Genomic DNA, 23,521 nt, shown 5'->3' on the forward strand with positions numbered 1-23,521 from the left:
CACATCCGGTGATGTACACACAAGCCCAGACACCACCTACGGGTGACAAGCACTATACACTGAGTTCAAATACTCGTCGCAGACAAGTCAGGCGGACGACAACTACGCACCACTGGCCGACATGAAACTTCTCAGCATTCAATAGTGTGCGTGGCTACTACCACTACAATACAGTATACTACTGCTACTACACCAATGATGATGGGGGCACACAGCCGCCCACCAAACCCCACTGGTGACTACGATCACCAACAGCAAAAACAGGACGAAACAATAACACGTCCCTCCGCGTCGTCACACCCGAGTGGACGAACGCACGAGAAATGCAGCCTCAACCGGCCACACTTTCTCATAACAAGCCCGTTGTTCTACACAGCCACGGTCTACCGAGTAACAAGCCAGCTACTCAAGGGAGGGTACAACTCCCAATAAGTAACAAGAGAAGCCCAGCAACACGAATCTCCCCACACTGTGCCAGACCGACGAGAGTGCGTGTCTATCTCCGCTGAAGGCTACCTTGAGACTATAAACAGTACACTATTGATACTACACAACAGATGGTGGGGGCACACAGCCGCCCACCAAACACACTGGTGACCACGGCCACCAACAAAACAAACAGGACGAAACAAAGCGTGTCTCTCCGTGTCGCCACACCGAGTGGACGAACGCACGAGAAATGCAGCCCCAACTGGCCACACTTTCTCAGAACAACAAGCTCGTTGTTCTATACAGCCACGGTCTACCGAGTAATAAGCCAGGTACTCAACAAGAGGGCACAAACTCCCAGACAAATGACTAGCGAGTACTTCGAAAGCCCAGCCAACACGCGTCTCTCTCACTGTGCCAGACCGACGTGAGGGGTGTCTATCTCCGCTGAAGGCTAACTCTGTACTGAGTCCCGCTCGCAACGAGAAGCGAGAAGAGGGAGGTGGGTTGTCTGCTCAGCAGAACAGCCCGAGGGGCCCCAGCTTGGTGGCCATAGGCGTCACATATAATGAAATAATAAATTAAAGGGGATTAAGACGGTGCCCATCATATATATATATATATATATATATATATATATATATATATATATATATATATATATATATATATATATATATATATATATATATATATATATATACACACTGGTGCGCCCTATCCTTTCTGAAAAGCCTCTGATGATGAAGATTATTTAACGTTTCACTATATATATATATATATATATATATATATATATATATATATATATATATATATATATATATATATATATATATATATATATATATATATATATATATATTTTTTTTTTTTTTTTTAAATATATATGTTTGACTCTTTCAAAACCTTTTGATATATTTCACGTGACAGCAAAAGTTTCACAGAAATCTCTAAGAGACGATGACCAAGACTAAGTAAGGACCGCAAACAGATCACCAGTAGAGCGACATTGACGGAAGCCATACTGGCGATCAGAGAGAAAATTGTGGAGTGACAGATGTTTAAGAATCTTCCTATTCAGGATAGATTCAAAAACTTTAGAGAAGCAAGAAATTGAAACTACGGGACGGTAGTTAGAGGGATTAAACCAGTTACACTTTTTTTAGGAACAGGCTAAATGTAGGCAAACTTCCAGCAAGAAGGAAAGGTAGAAGTCGATAGACATAGTTGAAAAGGATTGGACAGGCAAACTGCAAGCACGGAGGCACAGTTTTTGAAAACAATATGAGGGACCCCATCAGGTCCATAAGTCTTCCGACGGTTTATGCCAGCGAGGGCATGGAAAACATTAATATGAAGAATTTTAAATGAAGACATGAAATAGTCAGAGGGGAGGAGGAGAGGGAGGGACAAGTCCAGAATCATCCAAGGTGGAGTTGTTATCAAAGGTTTGAGAGAAGAGTTCAGCTTTAGAGACAAAAGAGATAACAGTCGTGCCAACCGAATGAAATAAAGGAGAGAAAGATGAAGAAATAAAGTTATTGCAGATATTTTGTCTAGATGCCAGAAGTAACGAGGGGATTTTGAGTTTGAAAGATTTTGACATTTTCTTTTTTACGTAGGTATGTTTGGCAAGTTGAAGAACAGACTTGGCATGATTCCGGGCAGAAATATAAAGCGTATGAGATTCAGGAGATGGAAGGCTCAAGTATCTTTTGTGGGCAACTTATCTATCATATATAGCACGAAAACAGGTTGTATTAAGCAAAGGTTTAGAAGGTTGAGTTTCAGAAAAAGAGAAATGTACGCCTCTATGTCACACACTATCGCCTTTGTTATGCGTTCAGCAAAATGACACGGAAGCTATATCACTCTAGGAAATCAGCACAATACTTCCTCAGTACCCCCAACTGGCAGAGATAAAACGCCAGAGGCACTTCCGCTTTGGAGGATCCTGTTGAGGATTGGAGAAATAGGAAAAGATATGGAAATGGCATTATCATGCGAAAAGTCCAACGGAGAAGATACAGTAATAGCATAAACAGAAATCTAAAAGTTAAGGAAAAGGTCAAGAATCTCGAAGACTGTCAGATATACGAATAGGGTGCACTAGTGTAGATCATGGACGGTAGCCAAGTTGATGGTCAGCGAAGGACAGACGAAAACCAAAGCTGGTGGTGAACATTGAAATCTCCAAGTATGGAGATCTCAGTGTGAGGATAGAGGGACAGAATATGTTCTACTTTGAAAGTTAAATACTCAAAGAAATTGTTATAGTCAAAGGAGTTAGGGGAGAGATAGACAGCACATTTAAATTTAGTTAGAGAATGACTATTGAGTCGAAGCCAGATTGTGGAAAACTTGGAAGGTTAAAGAGCGTGCGCACATAGATACAACATCCAGCTTTGGAGCGATTATGAGAATAGAGAAAGTAGGAGGGAACAGAGAAGGAGCTGCTGTAGGTTGCTTCAGACAGCTGTGTTTCGGTGAGGAAAAGAAGATGAGGTTTAGTAGAGGAGAGATGGTGTTCCACAGATTGAAAATTAGATGTAAGACCGCGAATACTGCATAAGTTAATGTAGAAAAAGTTGAGGGAGGTGTCACGATATTTTGGAATCCCCTCCCCAGAAGTGTATTCAGAGGCTGGGTTAGGAATTGCCGTTTTAAATTTTGAATTTTAAGTGAAGGGTGTGTGTATGGTAAGTGCATGTAGTCTTATGAGAAGAAGGAGAGTTGTCTCTAGAGGGCAGGCAGTGACTGCCCCTTGAGTTATGGAACACAAAGGAAAATGTTCAGCGAAATCATAACTAGCTTTAATGGAAGGTTTACAGCATCCCTTGGACTAGTGTTATTAGACCTCGCTGGGAGTAAGTTATTGTTTCGGTAGGTGTCTACTACCTCCTCCTACAAAATGGCTTCATAAAGTCATAATTAGGTGATAAAACGACACTGAGTAGTATGTAATAAACGGCTCTAATTCCGAAAGAGTTTAAGCAATTAGTTGGGTGCCACAGAAATATTTTTTTTTAGGGACATTGTTATTTCTGACGTATATTATTAATATTGATAGTAGAATTATTAGTGATGTTAGTAAATTTGTAGATGATACGAAGATACGTAGATTTATTAAGTTAGATTCGGATATCATTCCTTTTGCAGGCAGATTTTTAGATAGAGTGTCCAAATGGAGAGACGGATAACAAATGCAGTTTAACGTTAACAAATGCAAAGTACTTAGCGTAGGTAGAGAAAATTCACGCAAAAGGTACACAATAAACAACAAGGCCCTGGTTGTTGTAAAATATGAAAAAAGTATTAGGAGTTATAGTTACTTTTGGTGTTGGTCTGAGAAGGCAAAGCACAGAGGCCAGAAGTAAAGCAAATAGGGTACTAGAATTCATCTAAAAATAATATTAGAATATTATTTGGCGCTCGCGAGACAGCATCGATATTATGCGGTCCAGTTTTGCTATTTGTTTTATTGGAAGGTTATAGGTCTGTAAGAATCGGAACAAAGGAAGATGTCTAAAAAAGGATACAGGAGACGAAGGGTATCCTAACAAAACAAGTTTTAAGAAGACTAAATTTGTGTATCTTAGAACGACTTAGGTTTAGAGGGTACATGGAAAAAAAATTGAGGTAAGTTAAAGGGTTATAAAAAAATGGACATGATTAAAGTTTTTAGGATCAGTAGCCAAAATAGAACCAAAAATAATGGGTTTGTAGTGACCTTCCTGGGTGAAATTAGGATAGTCACTCCACTAACACGATGCAGATGCGGAGTTGGGAGATGTCGACCTGACGCCGTTAAAGTCAGGTCACGGCTGCATATGCTTCATTCAGTCATCACCGAGCTCACCACGACTCACGACCACCTACAAGTCAGCTCGTGTACTTTCATAAACGTGTACTTTGATAAACAACGAACTATAACAATCTGGTTTACTCATCTATCTGCATCCTGGCTAAAGTGAATAGCACAATTAGTAACCACGGAATGTAGCTTGACACGTGATAGAGCAGTGCAGTGCTAGTGACAGTGTACTCAGTGACTTATTGCGTGTACCGTCCTTCACCTACGATGTCGAGGCATTGTTCCTCCACGTCTAGGCTTTTTGGGCTGGCACGGACATCCTCAACTTGCAGCGATATCAAGCAGTTGACCGGGCACTCCCCTCCGAGGTTCCATCTGTCTTTACAGTGTTCTGGCCGTCCCTTCAGAGGCAGACAGGTATGCTGCCGTTAAATCTGCCATCATGGGGGCTTTTGTGCGGTCTCGCGAAACCTGTTTTTTCCGCATTGGACTCAACTTAGTACGATGGCCGCCTTCCCTCGGCGCTCCTGGCGAGATTGTCTGTCCTAAATAGAGCAGTAGGTTTCCTACTTATGGAGGAGATGGTGCGCCACAAATCCACCTCTCTCCTGCCGCATCCTGTCCGTCTTCAGGTGGCGGCTACCCCAGAGGTCCTCTCCATAGAAAAATATGTGGCCCTCGTGGGCAGAGTGCACAAGGGCCACGTGTTGTCGCTCCCACTATCATCTCTCCGACACGGCTTGGCTGTGCGGCGTCAGTGCAGCAGCCCTGACGGACCACCTGCGTCCATCAGCTGACTCCCTCGCGCTCCACGTCCTCCAACAACAGGCGAAAGTGGCCGTCTTATCTGCGCCCCATCTCCACTGCCTGTGGAGCCTGCCCCGGATTCCGCGGAACCTACATCGTCTCTGCCGCTGGTCCCTCAGTGTTCCACGGGCGGCCGTGACGCGCCAATGCCCCCTAGGCGGCCCACTGTTGTCCGCACATCTCCGGTCACCAGGTGGCTGGGTCCTGTCTCTTCCACCACCCTGTCCACAGGTAACTAACTGGTAGCCTGGCTTACGCACCGCCCATCTGCAGCCCTCGGCTAGCCGCACCCCGACACCGCCTTCGGTTGGGCGTCCGGCTACTGGCGTACATCGCTTCTTTGGGGCGCTCTATTCTTTCCAGCCCACGGGTGGCTGTGCTTTGCGCTTGCGCCGGCTCCCTGCCAGCCTGGTCCTGTTTCTTTCCTGCCTCTGCTGGCAAGCCGCCCTCACCTCCCCCGCGGTTAGGAACCGCCTTGTCATGGTGGGGGGGCTTGCGTGCCCCTGTGACCTGGCGAGCTTGGCTAGAGGGGGCTTAGGACCCTACTCTGCCCTTTCGAGGGGGAGAGGGCTACCCATGCTAGTAAGGTCGCCAGTGAGGGGCCAGGCTAAATGGTTCCTACGTAGGCTGCCAGTGGACAAGCGGAGCCACCCGCTGGAGGGATCGCCCAATAGGGGCCGTCCTGTGCTGGAAGGTTGGGTGACCAGGCTGGGATGCTTTGGGAGGGGGGTCTCAGCTCTGTCGTGGACAAACATTCGTATCATGTGGGACCTTTTTTAAAACGACTGGTCCGCATGGGGACGAGGTACCCGTCCACGGCAGCCAGCGCTCCCTCCCATTGTAGTCCCAGTAGGTGGTTTCCTTGCCCCTGGAGCCATTTTTGTGTAACTTTATATATGGTGAAACACAAAAATCAGGTTCTCGTGAGGTGGCTGACCTGGCCCACGAGACGTCATCTTCAGGTCTGAGTGGGAAGGAGGATTCCCCTCCACAAGAGCCTCCCGCAGCAGTCTCCTGTTCTGGGAGTTATTCTGAGGGACGTATTTCTGCTGCATATGTGATGGTAAATGTTAACCCATCATTTTCTTATCACGCCTTGCACTCACTTCTCAAGGTGTATGGCACGGTTCTTCGCATTCGACTTGTTTATGATAAGGATTTTCCATCTAACCGCTGCTATGTGACTTTTCTATCATGTGACGAAGCCCGTCTGGCTTATGAACATGTAGCATCTCTTCCCCTTGCTGGCTCTGGCTTTAAGACAGAACTTCTCCACTCTCGCAATATTTCGGACAGCGACACGGACTACATCCCAAATCTTTTTGACCACCATTCTGAGAGTTCAGTTCCTGAAGTCCGCCAGATCCCACCTCCACGTTGGTTTGTGGCCTACTACAAAATGGGCGGGAATTTCATGCATGCCTCCCGGTACCTGTCAAAAGAGATCGGCACGATTCCTGAGGGAAACCTCAAGAAATACGGTAAGGGGGTGCTAGTGCGAGCGAAAGATATCACGCAGGCAAGGATGTTGCAACATCTACCATGTCCTTCTGACAGCATGTTTGAGACTATAAAGGCACATCCCACCTTTAATTACAGCAAAGGTTGTGTGTACAGTCAGGATCTTTATGAATTCCCTGATGAGGAAATACTAGCAATGTGTCCTAGCTCAGTCCAAAAGGTGACAAAGATGAGGAACTCCTCCAACATGGTCCTCCTCACCTTTTTTGGTTCCACCCTTCCTGACCGTGTTAATATCGGACCTATTAATCTTAGGGTGAGGCGTTTTGTTTCTCGCCCTCTTCAGTGTTTCTCATGTTATTCGTACGGTCACGGTAAAAGCTCCTGCAAGGAGGCTTCTCGATTTGGTAATTGCTCTGCACTAGACTCACATTCTGAGGAGCATTGCAATGCTGCTGCTTATTGTTTTCATTGCCGTGATGCTCACCAGGTACGTTCCAGGCAATGCCCTAGGTATCGCCTGGAGCAGGACATTTTACAGCTTGCCAATAGTCAGTTTATTAGCCTTGGTAGTGCCCGCCGCGAACTCCTGTACCGCCAGAAGGATGGTACTGGTGCGACATCCTATGCTTCATTGGCCGCACGCTCTTCAGGTGAGTCTGCCGGTCAAAGACAACTCTTCTGCTACCTCTCGCTCTGTTGGGGGGGTGGTCCTGTTCATTTGGCCAATAGGTTTTCCCTTTTGTCCGATGACTCGGTTGAGTCATCTCTAAGAAGTGACGAGAATAGTACGGACTTGACCAAAGTCACCCATATAGTAGATGTCCATTTGCCACCTGTATCTCCTAAGCCTTTGAAGGGCCTGACCAAACGGCACCGTGGCTCTGCGGAGTCGATCGATTTAGCTCAGCCTAAACAATCTAAGGTTTCTCCCGGTGTACGTGACCGTGAGTCCTCCAGGGACCGCTCTGCAATGGTAGCTCCAGTTGTTTCTGTCCAGCCTTCTGTGACGCCCTCCGTCTCAGATCGGGCTTCTTGTGATGAGGACGGTCTTAGCATGGAGACGTCCGATGATATTGTCACAGCCGTCCCTCGTGGAACCACTGTATCGGAAAGTGCAGTCCTGCCTGATCCTCGTCCTCCGAGGACCGGTAGAAGTGATGATGGTTCGCATCACCCACCGATAGGCCGAAAGGCTGCGGTCCAACGACCCGGCACATCTCAACTCCCGGTGTCTTCTCGTCGTTTGATTATTTCTAGTCAGGTGAGTCACGGGCAGCCTTCAAAAGGCTCGCCCGTCCACTGCACCCAAATAGTCATCTTCAAGCTTCTACAGTGGAACTGTAGAGGCCTTCGCGCCTCGTGGGGAACTCCGAGCTTTGCTGTCGGAGTTCTCTCCAGCCTGTGTAGCTCTACAAAGAGACTATGATAGGTGATAGTACTTATTCTAGTCCTCCTGGCTATCGTGCCTTTTTAGCACTCCTTTCCTGACCAGGGCCACCACGGTGGCACAGCTATTCTAGTCCGTCAGGATATACCTGTTATCCCTTACAACTTAACTCTCCCTTCAGGTGGTTGCTGTTAAGGTCTTTATGGGACGACTGTACACCATTTGCAGTTTATATCTCCTCCTCGGCTTCCTGTCTCCAGGGGTGAGCTTGACGGCCTGGTGCGTCAGCTGACTCCGCCTTTTTTTTGTTGGGAGATATTAACGGCTGTCACCCAGTGTGGGATGTAGGTGCTAGTAATCCTCGTGGAGTTTTAATCGGTTCTTTTTTTGAGGATGAGGGATTGAAGGTTTTAAATTCTGGCGATGTCACACATTTCCACAGTCCTACTGGGACTTTTACCGCTATCGATCTTTCTCTGTGTACATCTAATTCTTTCCTTAATTTTAACTGGTGGGTCCTACCAGATTTACACGGTAGTGACCACTTTCTGATTTTATTACAATCTGTGAACACTGAGCCACAGTCCCGGCCCCCTACGCTGGGTTTTAGACAAGGCAGATTGGCCTCGATTCATAGACCTTAGCTCTTTTATCCGTCCGCTGGCTGACTTTTCTGCTTGTGCTGAGGTTGTTGATTATTTTACCGATTTTTTAAATTTCAGTAGCGCTTCAGACAATCCCTAGGACGTCAGGTCGCTTTACTAAGCGTCCCGTTCCTTGGTGGAACGCAGCATGCACTAAAGCAGTGTAAGAGAAACGAGCGGATTTCTCTCGTCTCCGTCGTCATCGTGCGGATCCGCAGTGCCTGGAAGCTTTTCAGCGCTGCCGAGCTCGGGCCCGCCGCGTTTTGAACGGATGTCTTCAACTAGGTCCGCCGAATTGCTGGAAAGTATTCTGCTCCTTCCCCACCACTTTTGTTGTCTGCTGAGCGGACGGTGGCAGACCCTACGAATGTCGCCGACCTCTTCGCGGAGCACTTTGCCAGTGTTTCCCAGAGGCATCCTGCACCCCTGGGCGCACGTCACCGCCAGAGAATGGAATCTCTTGGCATAAATTTTTCTTCCACAGGAGGGGAGTCTTATAATGTCCCCTTCTCTGCCTCCGAGTTGCGGACTGCTTTGTCCCAGTGTTACGACTCTTCTCCTGGGCCAGATGATATTCCTTATGCCTTCTTGCGTCACATGTCTGACAGTGCTTTTAACTTTTTATTAAATCTATATAATATGATTTGGCATACCGGTGACTTTCCATCTTCTTGGGCTGTGGCAGTGGTTCTCCCATTTCCGAAGCCTGGGAAAGATAATCTCCAGGCTACGAACTACCGTCCTATATCTTTGACATCCTGTATTTGTAAAGTGTTAGAAAAGATGGTAAATATAAGACTCATGTGGTATTTGGAGAGGGGAAGTACTTGTCACCGGTACAGTACGGCTTCCGAAAGATGAGGTCTACTACTGATGCTCTTTTATCCCTAGAGTCTTCCATTTGTGAGGCCTTCGCTAATCACCACCATCAAGTAACAGTCTTTTTGACCTGGAGAAGGCCTACGACACGGCTTGGTGTCATGGCATTTTACAGTCTTTGTTTAATTTTGGCCTTCGTGGCCACCTTCCTATTTTTATCCAGCAGTTTTTATCCAGACGTTTTTACGGGTTCGAGTTGGGAGTGTTCTCCGATGCTACAGCTTTAAATGACGGTGTCCCACAGGAAGTATTCTTAGTGTTACGCTATTCGCAGTTGCAATAAATGGTGTTATAGATACTCTACCGGATGGCGTTCACAGTTCTTTATATGTGGACGACTTGTGCATCTCTTTGCTGCTGCTAGGATGTCACTGATTGAGCGCAAGCTCCAACTGGCGATCAATAGGGTGTCCAGTTGGGCCAACAAGAACGATTTTCGATTCTTCACCTCGAAGACCGTAGCCATGCATTTTTGTCGCAACCATGGTGTCCATCCAGACCCGGATTTATACCTCGCCAATAGACGCCTCTCATGCGTGGAGGCGACTCGATATCTTGGCCTTTTATATGACAACCGTCTCACCTGGGTTCCCCATTTCCGCTCTCTTAAGACGTCTTGTCGGCAGGCACTATCCTTTCTTCGGGTTTTAAGTCATACCTCTTGGGGTGCGGACAGGGACACGTTGCTGTTGCTTCACCGGACACTCATACTTCCGAAGCTGGAATACGGCTGTGAGATCTACTCATCCGCAACAGATGCAAGGCTACGCACGCTTGACCCCGTGCATCATGCTGGGGTCCGCTTCTGGCCGCTCGACTCCGGCGCCAATCTTCGATGCTCCGGTGTTGGTTTTGCACCCACCGTCTTCCTGATTTTGTATCTGTGTGTCAATGTTGCGGGACTTGCGTTCGCAGGCGTATGTCACTCGACCGAGTCTCCCTAAACCTGTTGAACTACGTGTTGCAAATCTCATGGCGGAGTTATCTATCGACCCCACTCCTGTGTATTCTTTCCGGCTCCCACGAGTTGGTTATTGGCAGCTTCCTGTTACCTCATTATGCCCTCCTGCCATGGATGGCAAGAAGGATTTTCTGCCAGCTCTGTCCCACACACGGTTTTTAGAACACTTTTTTTATCCATTCTAATGACATCCCTGTTTTTACTGATGGTTCCAAATCCGACGCAGGAGTTGGGTTTTCTGTGGTTTTCCCCTCTTTTTGTCGGTCTGTCAGCATTCCTTCGGTAGCCTCCGTCTTTACTGCGGAGCTGTCTGCCATAGTCCTAGCTTTACAGATTATATTTAATCTCCCGGTTTCGTCTTTTACAATTTTTAGTGACTGTCGCAGTGCTCTTACTGCTCTCTCTCTTTATTTCCTTCACCCTTTGGTTTTATCAGCCCTGGAGTGGCTTTATCTACTTACCAAAAGAGGATATCGTGTTGGGTTCTGTTGGGTCCCTGGTCATGTAGGTGTTCCAGGGAATGAACACGCAGATCGCCTCGCTAAAGAGGCAGCAAGTCGCGCTCCATCTCCTGCCTCTGTTCCGTTTCGAGATGTATTTGATCTTATTCGTAAGACGGTCGCAGCAATATGGCAGAGGAGATGGCTAACGGGGGTCGCAACCTCGAAAATGGGAGAGATCACTACTTCCACTCTCCCTCAGTGGACATACTCCCATGTCCGGGATCGCCGTGCACAGACTTTATTGACGCGATTACGTATAGGTCACACGTACCTTACAAATAGGTACCTGCTGACCAGGGACCCTCAACCTTACTGTGAAGACTGCCTGGTGACACTCACAGTACGGCACCTACTTGTGGAGTGCCCTAGTTTACTAGACCTGCGACACCGCTACCTCTACCGCTGTCGCAGTAGAGATAGCGGTGTCTATCACCTCTCTCAGGTCCTTGGACCAGCGTGTCTGGCCCTTGGCCATGATTTATTCGGTGTTTTGGAAGAGTCTGGCCTTCTCCCTTATTTGTGAATTTTAGAATTTTATTTATGTATTTTGATATTTTATTCGATTTTATTGTGCTTTTAGTGCTTTAGCAATTTTTAATTGTATTGGTTTTATTGTTTTTAGTTTTTTTATAATTATTTTTTTTTATTTTTATTTTTTGTTTTTAAACGTTTTTCGTATATTTTAAAATTTTGGTAGCGGCGCCAAATGACCCTGGCTGTTGCGGCGCCTACATTAATATCCATCCATCCATCCATCCGCCCTCACCTTGGAGCGTTCATTCCTGCCTCCTCTGGCTCCACTACGCCGTCTTAGCTACTCCAGGACCCAGAGCTGTTTTCTCCCTGCTGGTGCGCTCTCTTCTAGGTGAGATATACTTGGTCTGGAGTCCGTTTCCTAGTGGATTCCGGGGCAAACATAAGTGTGGTCCCATCAGCTGACGCCGACCAATGCCCCCACACCGGACGGCGTACGTCTTCCTGGCCACTAACTATACCAACTTGATCGCTAAGTATGGGTCTTCACATGGCCCTCCTTCCCAGCACCGCCTTCCTGGGTCTTCGTGGTGGCGGACGTGGACCACAGGCAATCCTGGGATTGGATTTTCTCGCCGCACACAACCTCCTTGTGGATCCACTTCGCAGATGCCTCCTGCACCCGCCCTCGGCCACCATCATCCACGCTGACCCCTGTGCTTAGCCAACCTCACTCCTCACCACTGCCACCGCCACCGCCAAGCGACGCAGTTTGAGGCCCTCCTCTAGGAGTTTCCTCCCTTTACTTCCCCACAATCCGGCGCACCTCGAGTCCAGCACAAGGTACAGCATTCACTTGTAATGGCTGGTCTTCCGTGCTTCTTTCCGCCCTGCAGCTGCATCCAGAACGCCTTCACGCTGCACGCAAAGGGTTCGAACGCATGCTGGAGGAAGGAATTGTGCGCCTGTACTACAGGTTTAAGCTTGATAAATTCTGGTTTAGGAAAGTAATGGTAAGGAACTGGAGCTCTAACAGACTGGTTGATGAATGAAAAACACTCATAAATCATAGGGAGCTTTGAAAGAAAATTAGATAAATTTATGAATGGGGATGATAGATGGAATTAAGTAGATTTGCTCATACAAGGACTGACACGTATAGGCATGACAGCCTCTTGCAGCTTTCCTATTTTTGTCTGTTCTTCTTATATTCTTGTGTAACCATTGGTCATTTCGCGGATGGTGTCTCAGAATTAAATAATCTAGCTTTACAATTAGATATTTACCAGAAAAAAAGCGAAAGTTACCACATATGTTATTTCACAAAATGTTTGTGTTGCAGATATTTCAACAATGGTAATTGTTTAAACCACTTATGGACTATGGTAATGTAAGCTTTAGAAACCAAAGATGATTCTGTCATACTAATTTGTTATCATGTCAGTTTTCCTTACAAAGGACAAGTAAGCAAATGATGGAAGAGAGCGTAAGTGATAAAATACATTATATGAGTACTAATTACAAAAATGTAGGAATATTTACTTTAATAATGGTCATTTATCATTTTACGTTTTTTTTTTTCTGATCACCAGTATGGCTTGTACACTAAAAACCGCTGAAGGGAGAGAGAGGAAAGGAGTTTGGAATGCATATAAACTGTAGATGTAAAGAAATGCAACAAAAGTACGATAAGTGATAATTAATCAAACGTGTCTGCTAAAAGAGAAAAATTCAAGAAAAAATATTTTGACTTCGCCCAGTGTATGTTTAAGTCCCCAGTATGTGAAGCAATCCTCCATCTAGAAACAAATACTGACCATATATACTTGGAGGAAGAAATTACAGCTAAACTCATAGAAATTGCTTCAACAAGTAATGTACAATTTTATTTATTTTTTTTTTCGCTTTGTTTCTTTCGAAGGACAATCCATGAATTGTTTTAATGAACAGGGTTATTTCAGCGTCTAGGAAGAAGAGAGGATAGCTGTATAGATGGTTGTTTAATTGAAAAACTGGTTAAACAAAAAAGATTCTTGGTTTGATTTGGTTTGATTTGTTTAGTTTGTATGTTAATTGTTTTATTGCTTACATTTTTTAAGAGGTTTATGAAGTTCTGTGTTCTCGCTTATTTTTTATCATAGGTTTTACATTATTTCATGAGATTCTTAGTAACTTGAGAGTTTGTCACTTTCTTGGATGCCTTTGCTTCAGTTTTTTTTTTTGGTGTTGGTTAGAAAGCGATTGTTGTTATTCAATTATTGAAATTTGTGTTTTTTCTCTTCTACTGGTTTAAAGTGTTTGTCCTGTGATTTAGTAGGAAATTCATTGGAACATTATTTGAATGTTGAAATATTTTACCTTTTTATTCTTGATAATCTTATAACTTGTTCGGTTCTTACGCTTTACATTAACCTTCAATATTCGTGTCTCCCCTGATTTTGATATTGCCTTTACATACACTCCATCATAATCAACTGGGTGTAATTTCTTCCCACTCTTTACTGTGAGTCATCTAGTGATAACTACATAAGGAAGGATATTTAAATCAAGACAAATTATCTGGCAAAATCGAATGCTGACATTCAAGTGATGAGAAACACCTGTGAGCTACCCACGCTAATATGCTGATGGTGAATTATTACTTCTTGAGAAGATTTGTGACTTGGCTGCATACACACTACAGTAAAGCCACGCATTTCTTTCCTGAATGTAGAACAACGACACACATATTCCTCAGTTGAATGAAGAACGACAATATGTGTATTCATTAGTTAAATGTGAATCACCAATGCCTGTATCAGGGACCCTCAACCTTTATAAATTTATAAAGACTTAAGACACCGCTACCTCTACTGCTGTCGCAGTAGAGATAGCGGTGTCTATTATATCACAAAGGTCCTTGGACCAAAGTGCCTGGCCCATGGCCATGATGTTTTTCGTTTTTTTGGGAGAAGCTGGCCTTCTCCCAAAGCTGTGAATTTTATTTGATTATATTATATGTATTTTAATGTTTTATTACTTTTATTGTATACTGTATTTTAGTTAGTTTTGATTTCAGAATTTTACTTTGATTTTAGTTTTGTAGTTTTTAATTGCTTTTAGTTAGTTTTTTTATTTATTTATTTTTTTTATTTACGATGTCTTTTTAACATTTCGCAGCGGCGCCAAATGACCGCTGATGTTGCGGCGCCTTATTTTAACCTCCCCCCCTCTCCCCCAATGCCTCTATATTCGACAACTACATGTGTAACCACTACAAATACATATGTGGAGCTCACATGCTCAGCACAAGCCAAGCCCTTCTCTTATGGAATATTACATCGTGTGTAGTTCAACGGTAAATGTATTGAGGGAAACAAATTATATTTCCGAGTAAAAAGAAAAATGTCAGTATTTCTTTAAAGGCTATGTATTTAAATTATAATGAAAAAAAAAATGAATATAAAATGGAAAAAAAACTATCGAAAGTGAGTAATAATTCTTATTTACAAGCTTTTTTGTTTACAACTCAAAGGTAATTCTCCTATCCTTATGTTATCATTATATCTCTTGTTTCTTCTGCACTGATTATAGTCTCAACTGTGTACTGATATTTCTCTCCTATCTCACTACTTATTTCCAACAATCCCCAAAAGCGAAGATGTTCCAGGTATTTGGCCTCTGCAAAATTGAGGAGACGTATTACTGTTTCCGTGTCAGATGTTTATCTAAGTGTGTTAAGCTCTATTCTTCTCTTCCTCTCGTCATGAACCTCCAAAGCATGGGTTTAATACAGCTTTTTCTAGTGTTATTTATTAATGATGGTCAATTGGCCTACATTGGGTACATAGTGCTGCATTACTTTTCACAAAAGTTACCTAGAAATAATGGATACAGATAGTATGTGTCTTAGTAGTGTAAGGTAAAAAATAAAATAATAGATAATTGATAGAATAAATGTAATACAAATAATATTGTATGACTGACGTGTCATGTCAGAAATTAACTGAATTTGAGATTAAAATATTACAAATTCATATATTTTTTTGTTACTTACATCATCATTGTCGAGCACAACTTGCACTTCACGTGCTTGAAAAGTAGAATATTGTTTTGTTATACATTTATCACTTTCTGGAAATCGGCAAGGACCGAATATTCACTAATTTCGTAGTTGAGAATTTTATATTAATAAACTTTCAGTCGTAAAACAAGAGAAAAAACATGAAATATTCGATTTTTCTTTAATAAATCGTCTGACTCGGGAATGTACATGCAATTTACACACACACAATAAAAAAAAAAAAAAAAAAAAAAAAAATCTTTCGGAAGGATGCACGAACAAGAAAAAAAAAAAAAAGTTGTAAATCACGAAAACATATAAAAAGGCAGTACGGAACAGTAACAACAGCTGAATACATGGTTTTATACCATTACCTCCAACTTGAAAAAAACAAAGAAAAAAAATATATATTACCTACTATCCCTCACAACTAATAGGAATTCCGTGACACATCCCCATCTCATATTTCTTTATAGATCAACGTTTTGGTCAAACCTATGCTAAAATTGTATATTGCATTCTTCAGACTTTTTTTTTTTTCGGACCAAAACACTATCCTCCTTTAATGTTATACTTTCGATTAAAAATTTTCGTTATAATGTATTTCGTGCCATCGTTGCTCATATATAATCTTTAGAGGTTTATGAAACTAATGAAATCACTTCCTATTTGGTCCGAAACTGCTTCCGTATTTGCACTCGATCAACATATTTATTTATTTATTTATTTTTATGTAACAGGGAAAACTGTCAAGGGAAAATGAAAACAGAAAAAAAACGGCTCAATTAATTGCCACTTCCCTTAGAGATTAATAGTTAGCCAAAAAACAGATACAAACGCCTTGAGACCTCCCTCTTAAAAGAAGTCGTAGGAAAAAAAAAAAAGAAAAAAAAAGAAAAACAGGAGTTCAAGAGTTTGGCAAGTTGAAAAACAGAGTTAGCATAATTCCGGCGAGAAATATAAAGCGCATGCAATTCAGGTAATGGAAGGTCCAAATACAGTTTGTATGGCACAAAAACAAACTGCAAACATCTAGGCAGTAGTCACCTGCCGCCCGGTGGAATACTCCAGGAGAGGTATTTACGGGGATGTAGGCAGTGCTGCAGATTGAGTGATTCCCCGTGTCCTCTCTTCCCGGTTCCCTTTGTGGTCTCATTTATACAATTGAGCAGCTGCAGCCTGCCCTCTAAAGACAACTTCTACTACTTCCTACACTACACTACAACACCTTACACTTTTACACTCTCTTCAAATCAAAATTTAATAATGGCTTCACCACGCCCTGCCTCGGAGTCCCCCTCTGGGGAGGGGACCATAAATGTCCCCAGGTCGGACTGCCCCTCTGCTGTCGACCTTGGGTGTCTTGACACTTCATCTAATACTTTCACTATCAATTTCTGCAACATTCGTGGCCTTCGTTCTAATTTTCAATCTGTGGAACACCACCTCTCCTCTACTAAACCTCATCTTCTCTTCCTAACTGAAACACAGTTGTCTGTGACTACTGACAGCAGCCCTTTTCTGTTCCCTCCTACTTGCTCTATCCTCATTTTCAATCCAAAGCTGGATGTTGCGCATACGTGCGTAACGACACCACTTGCTCTCGTGCCCACAATCTTGAATCTTCAGAATTTTCTACCATCTGGCTAAGACTTCAATGTCACTCTCTAACTAAATTCATCTGTGCTGTATACCTCTCACCTAATTCCTCTGACTATGTAAAATTCTTTGACTATTTGACTTCCAAGGTGGAGCACATCTTATCTCACTTTCCTTTGCTGAGATCTCCATTTTAGGGATTTCAATGTTCACCACCAGCTTTGGCTTTCATCTTCTTTCACTGACCAACCTGGTGAACAAACCTTCAACTTTGCTATCCTTCATGACCTAGAGCAGCTAGTGAAGTTCCCTACCCGTATTCCTGACCGCCTTGGAGACACGCCCAACATTCTTGATCTTTTCCTAACCTCCAACCCTTCTGCTTACTCTGTTAAACTTTCCTCTCCGTTGGGCTCCTCCGACCACAATCTAATTTCCGTTACCAGTTCTATCACTCCAGTGCAGCCTCAGGACCCGCCTAAGCGGAGGTGCTTCTGGCATTTTAACTCTGCTAAGTGGGAGGAACTAAGGCAGTACTATTCTGATTTCCTTGGGATGATTATTGTTTTCATGTCAGAGATCCTTCTCTTTGTGCCGAGCGCATAACAGAGGTGATTATCTCTGGCATGGAGCTATACATTCCTCATACTTTCTCTAACCCTAAAGCTAAAAAGCCTTGGTTTAACTCTGCTTGTTCTCGTGCTGTCAATGATAGAGAGGCGGCTCACAAACGGTTCCGTAGCCATCCAACTGCTGAAACTCATGCCCTATATATTTCTGCCCGTAATCATGCCAAATCTATTCTCCAACTTACTAAAACTCTTTCATCAATAGAAAATGTCAAAGTCTTTCCAATTCTAACTCCTCTCGAGATTTCTGGCATCTAGCCAATAATATCTCTAACAACTTTACTTCTTCGTCTTTCCTCCTTTACTTCATCCAGATGGCTCTACAGCTGTCTCTTCTTTTCTAAAGCTGAACTCTTCGCTCAAACCTTTGCTACCAACTCAACTTTGGATGATTCTGGGCATATTCCTCCTACTCCTCCACCCTCTGACTACTTCATCCCTAAAATTAAAATTCTTTATAAAGACGTTTTCCTGGCCCTCTCTGGCCTTGATTCTCGGAAGGCTTACGGTCCGGATGGAGTCCCTCCTGTTGTTCTCAAAACTGTGCTTCCGAACTCGCTCACTGCCTGGTCAAACTCTTTCATCTGTGTCTCTCTACTTCTATTTATCCTTCTTGCTGGAAGTTTGCTCACATTCAACCTGTCCCTAAAAAGGTGACCACTCCAATCCTTCTAACTACCGCCCTATAGCTTTGATTTCCTGCCTTTCTAAAGCCTTTGAGTCTATCCTTAATAGGAAGATAATGAGGCATCTATCAGCTCACAACCTTCTCTCTGATTGCCAGTATGGTTTCCGTAAAGGCAGATCTACTGGTGATCTTCTTACTTTCCTAACTGAATCTTGGTCATCCTCTTTAGGGACTTCGGTGAAACCTTTGCTGTCGGCCTTGACATATCGAAAGCCTTCGATAGAGTCTGGCACAAATCTTTAATTTCTAAACTACCCTCCTACGGATTCTATCCTTCTCTCTGTACCTTCATCTCCAGTTTCCTTTCCGATCGTTCTATTGCTGCTGTAGTAGACGGTCACTGTTCTTCCCTAAAACTATCAACAGTGGTGTTCCACAGGGTTCTGTCCTATCACCCACTCTCTTTCTATTATTCATCAATGATCTCCTAAATCTGACTCAATGCCCTATCCACTCCTATGCTGATGATACCACCCTGCATTATTCAACAGCGTTCAACAGACGCCCAACCCAACAACAATTAAATGACTCAAGGCGAGATGCTATAGGACGCCTAACTTCTGATCTTTCACTTGTTTCTGATTGGGGCAGAGAAAACCTGGTTTTGTTCAATGCCTCAAAACTCAATTTCTACAACTATCTACTCGACATAACCTTCCAGACAACTATCCTCTCTTCTTCAATAACACTCAACTTCCCTCTCCTCTACATTAAACACACTCGGTCTATCCTTCACTAAAAATCTAAACTGGAAATTTCACATCTCTACTCTTGCTAAATCAGCTTCCAAGAAGTTAGGTGTCCTATGGCGTCTTCGTCCATTTTTCTCTCCTCCCAGCTGCTTGCTCTGTACAAGGGCCTTATCCGCCCGTGTATGGAGTATGGCTCTCATGTCTGGGGATCCACACACAGCTTTACTAAACAAGGTGGAATCTAAAGCTTTTCGTCTTATCAACTCTTCTCCTCTAACTGACTGTCTTGATTCTTTAAGTCACCGCCGCAATGTTGCATCTTTATCTGTCTTCTACCGCTGTTTTCATGCTGTCTGCTCTTCTGAACTTGCTAACTGCATGCCTTCCCCTCCTGCGGCCTCGCTGCACAAGACTCTCTACTTCTTCTCATCCCTATTCTGTCCATCTTCCTAATGCAAGAGTTAACCAGTATCTTCACTCCTTCATTCCCTACACTGGTAAACTCTGGAACTCTCTACCTGTGTCTGTATTTCCACCTGCCTATGACTTAAACTCTTTCAAAAGAGGAGTGTCAAGACACCTCTTACGTTAACTGGACCCTCCTTTTAGATTTTTTTTTTTTCTTTCTACTTTCTTCTTAACAGGGCCTGGCAACCAGCGGGATTTTTTTTTTTCCAACACTTTGTTTGCCCTTGGCCAGTGCCCTTGTAATGTAAAAAAAAAAAAAAAAAAGCTTCTTCTTGCTTGTTCCTAAACTGATTGACCACTTTATGCCCTCAAACTATATTCATATTGCTTTCCTATTATTTCCTTTTGTCTTGCCAAATATTTTTAGTAAATTGTTAAAATTCCTAATATGTTGTTTCATAGTCTTTATATATCTTACCGTCAGTATGGGTTCCGTCATGGCTTGTCCACCGGCGATTTGATTTTCGTTACTAAGTCTTGATCATCTCCTTTTAGGGATTTTGATTAAACTTTTTTAGCTGCTTTAGAGTTAAAACATAAAAAAAAAAAACGATAGTCAATAGAATAAAGCTTTATATTCCAAATTATCCTTCTAAGGTTTTTAGATTTCTCTTTGTAACTTCGCCCTAAGTTATACTTTCTGACCATTGAATTGCCTTCTTGGAAAATAGTCATTATTCTTCTATTATTTTATCAATTTTCTACGCGAAACATTGTATATTAATATTGCAATGAACTGTTCCATTTTTTTTTCAAGCCTCCCAGCTCTTTAGGGGTAAAATACGCTAATAAGTCACGGAATGTCTGGTTGATGACTTCTCAGATTTAGGATAGGAGTAGAGAAACGTCCAATGCCTCATTTTTCTCCCCCGAAATCAACTCTATACAAATTGCCAGGTAATTATCCCTTTATCACTGACACACAACAACTTTATTCTTCTACATTGAATGTCCTTCACTAACAATATAAAGAGAAAGCTTTACATTTCAAGTTCCTCACCACATCATCCGCTAACTCTATATAGGGGCTAAATTTATCGGTTCATGTATGGAATTACACTCACACTGTTTTATTATATGGAATGGAATCAAAAGATTTTCGTCTTGTCGACTCATCTCCGACTGATCATCTTCAGTCTCTTTCTTTCAGTCGCAGTGTTGCATATCTTACTATTTTCTACCGCTATTTTCATGGTAACTACTCTTCTGATCCTGCTAAGTGCAGCTTTATTTATTCATTTTTCGGCTAATTCTCTCTGACTTTTTTTTTATGTAAGAAGGGAAGCGGTCGAAGGGAAAGAAAGAAATTCAAAAAGGCCCACTTAATTGCCTGTTCCCATAAAGATCAATAAAATTAGTCTAAAAACAGGGTCAAATGTCTCGAAACAAATGTTTTGCTGAGAAAAATGGCATCCAAGTAGACCTTTTCGTTTAACTATCTTAGATGTCCTTTGTCAGATTTCTCCTTTAGCAAAGTGAGTAAGGAGATATTTCATTATACATCTATACTTATTCTTTCTTGTTACTTCACTAACCAAAGGCGCAGAGAATGCGAAGCCTGATGCGATGGATAATGTACGTGGTGTTGGTATGGTGGCAACGGCGCTTGTGCATGGCAAGATACAGACCGTTTATGGTGTTGCGAAGACTGTGGTTAAGGAGAACCGTCTTTACTTCTTTTTTGCCACCCAAGACCACCAACCGCGTCTCTGGTACCTGCCATAGCTCAGCCCGCTCCAACAGTCTGAACGATACAGTAGCCCGTAATTTTCAGTAACATTGATATTCAAAATGTGTGCTGTCGAAGTCCAAGATATACCATTAGGTTATAGTTGTAAAATGTGTAATAAAGCTTCAGACTGATATATCTTCACTCCACAGTTCACTCACAGTTCAGATTGATATATCTTCATTCTAAGTTGAATTAAACGTTTTACGTTTATATTAGCTGAATAAGAAATATGTAGTTTTTCCAGTATTTCTAGTTGGTTAACAAAATAATTATCTTTAATACAGTACCACACTGTTTTCAAAAATCAAAGGTGTAAAATCATTGTTGGTCTGCTTTCTAGACTTCACTAGACTTCATCTTTTGGCCATAAAGAAACAACTAAAAATGTTCCTGAATATAATTACTTAAGTATGCCAGTAGTAGCGTTGGGGGTAGAGTCATCAAGGTGAATTATAAGTCCTCGGCAGGTAGTTGTGGAGTCCCCAGCCAAGGCGCGGCGCAGATTACGTGGCTGGACTGATGGAGTTACCATTATGAAACTTCTCTTGATCTGCCTGCAAAATACAAATAAAAACTATACTATTTTTCTTTAAGAATCATGCTATTGTAAGTTGACGTTCTAATGCACCAGCAGATCAGAAGAGCATTTTGCATAAAACCAGCAATGGAAGATAACAAGAGATGCAACCTTGCGGCAGGCAGAGAGAGAGAGAGAGAGAACATTGAACATTTATTATAGCTCATAAGTTATATACAATGTGACATATATGTATAAAAATACAACATTTGGCAATAACTTAATGGCTAGCCTACTTGTAAGCAAAGCTTTTAAGGCAAGTAGAAGATATTAAATGAATATTGATATATACACAATAGTATATAAAATGCATATGTAAAGATGTTGGGATTGCATATAAATGATATTAGAATAATAAAATAAAAAAAAATAGAATGAAAATAATGTGATAATAATAATAATAATAACAATAATAACAATAATAATAATAATAATAATAATAATAATAATAATAATAATAATAGTAATAACCATAAAAAACAACAATAATAATAATATTAGTAATAATAACAATTATAATAATAATTACTAATAATTATAACAATAATAATAAAAATAATAATAATAATAATAATGGTAATAGTAATAATATTACAATAACACTAATTTTAACATTTACATATAAGAAACTATTTAGGTATATAGTATTTGAATTTCATAAAAAAAAAAAAAAAAATCTAAGAATGTTGAAGGATGCGAGGTTCTGTCTTCTATACAGGAGTAACCATATCATTCATATCTAATATATAATTTTCAATAAGAATTAGTGATATTTTCTTTTAATCTACTTTTAAATACACTGATGATTGGGGAGTGTTGAATTTCTGGTAGAAAGGAGTTCCAGACAACTGGGTCCAAGTATGACATAGAAAGTTATTATCAAGTTAGACGGTGAAGAGAAAGAGAAAGGTTGTCACGATGACGAGTGTTGTAATGATGAGCCTCTAATTTTAATAATTTAGTTTGTTGACAGAGTGTATCAGTATGAGCCAGGTAATGACTATTAGTTAATATATTCTTACATTTTTTTGTTTTTTGAGCTGTAGACTTAGAGGGACTAGGTAAGTAGAGTAGGTTGTGCACCAGATAAGGTTGCAGTAGTTAACAAAGGGTAAATGTGGGCATAGAATATGGATTTAGGAACAAATGTGTGCACAGAATATGGATTTAAGAAAATCTTGTGTTACAAGGTCTTTCATGAGGTGAAGTAAGGCTATGTGCCTTGAAATCTTTAAAGTGAGATTATTAATGTGATGTTTAAAAGTTAAAGTGTCATCATAGCTAATGCCAAGGAAATCTATATGATTGGTTTTAAAAATAACTTCATTATTTATGTGTAGTTGGGGTAGGTTAATATTACTTTTAGTTGTGAAAAGCATGTAGTGAGTTTTATTGGTGTTAATGGTTAGTCTGTTGCACAAGCATCACTGGTGAAGTCTATGAAATTCTAGGTTAGCATTGTGTACTAGTTGTGCCGGAATTGGACCTGTTAGGTATAAAAAGTCATGTCATTTGCGAATAGAATAGTTTTAGAATGTAGAAAAAAAAATGTATAAATGTCATTAATGTATATAAAGAATAATATTGGTCCCAGGATGCTACCTTGGGGGACACCAAGACTGACTGAAGTAATGGAAGATAGTTCACCATCAAAGGAGGTTTGTTGGACTCTATATGTTAAATAATCTTCAAACCATGAAAGCATTGTCCACGGATCCCATAATAATTT

General features: G+C 41.9%; 1 protein-coding gene across 1 annotated transcript in view; it reads right to left on the minus strand.

Annotated features, from left to right (window-relative positions):
• Window positions 1-21,013: 21,013 nt before the first annotated feature.
• The window catches only part of LOC123508400, an 11,424-nt gene continuing 8,916 nt past the window's right edge, over window positions 21,014-23,521 (minus strand). The window contains exons 2-3 of the mRNA XM_045262129.1: window positions 21,620-21,769; window positions 21,014-21,227 (exon numbers count right to left, since the gene is read on the minus strand). Of these exons, the coding sequence (XP_045118064.1) occupies window positions 21,014-21,227; window positions 21,620-21,769 (364 nt within the window). The remainder of the gene's footprint in view (window positions 21,228-21,619; window positions 21,770-23,521) is intronic.

The sequence above is a fragment of the Portunus trituberculatus genome, chromosome 3 (assembly GCF_017591435.1).
Source record: "Portunus trituberculatus isolate SZX2019 chromosome 3, ASM1759143v1, whole genome shotgun sequence".
In the NCBI taxonomy this organism is placed as follows: Eukaryota; Metazoa; Arthropoda; class Malacostraca; order Decapoda; family Portunidae; genus Portunus; species Portunus trituberculatus.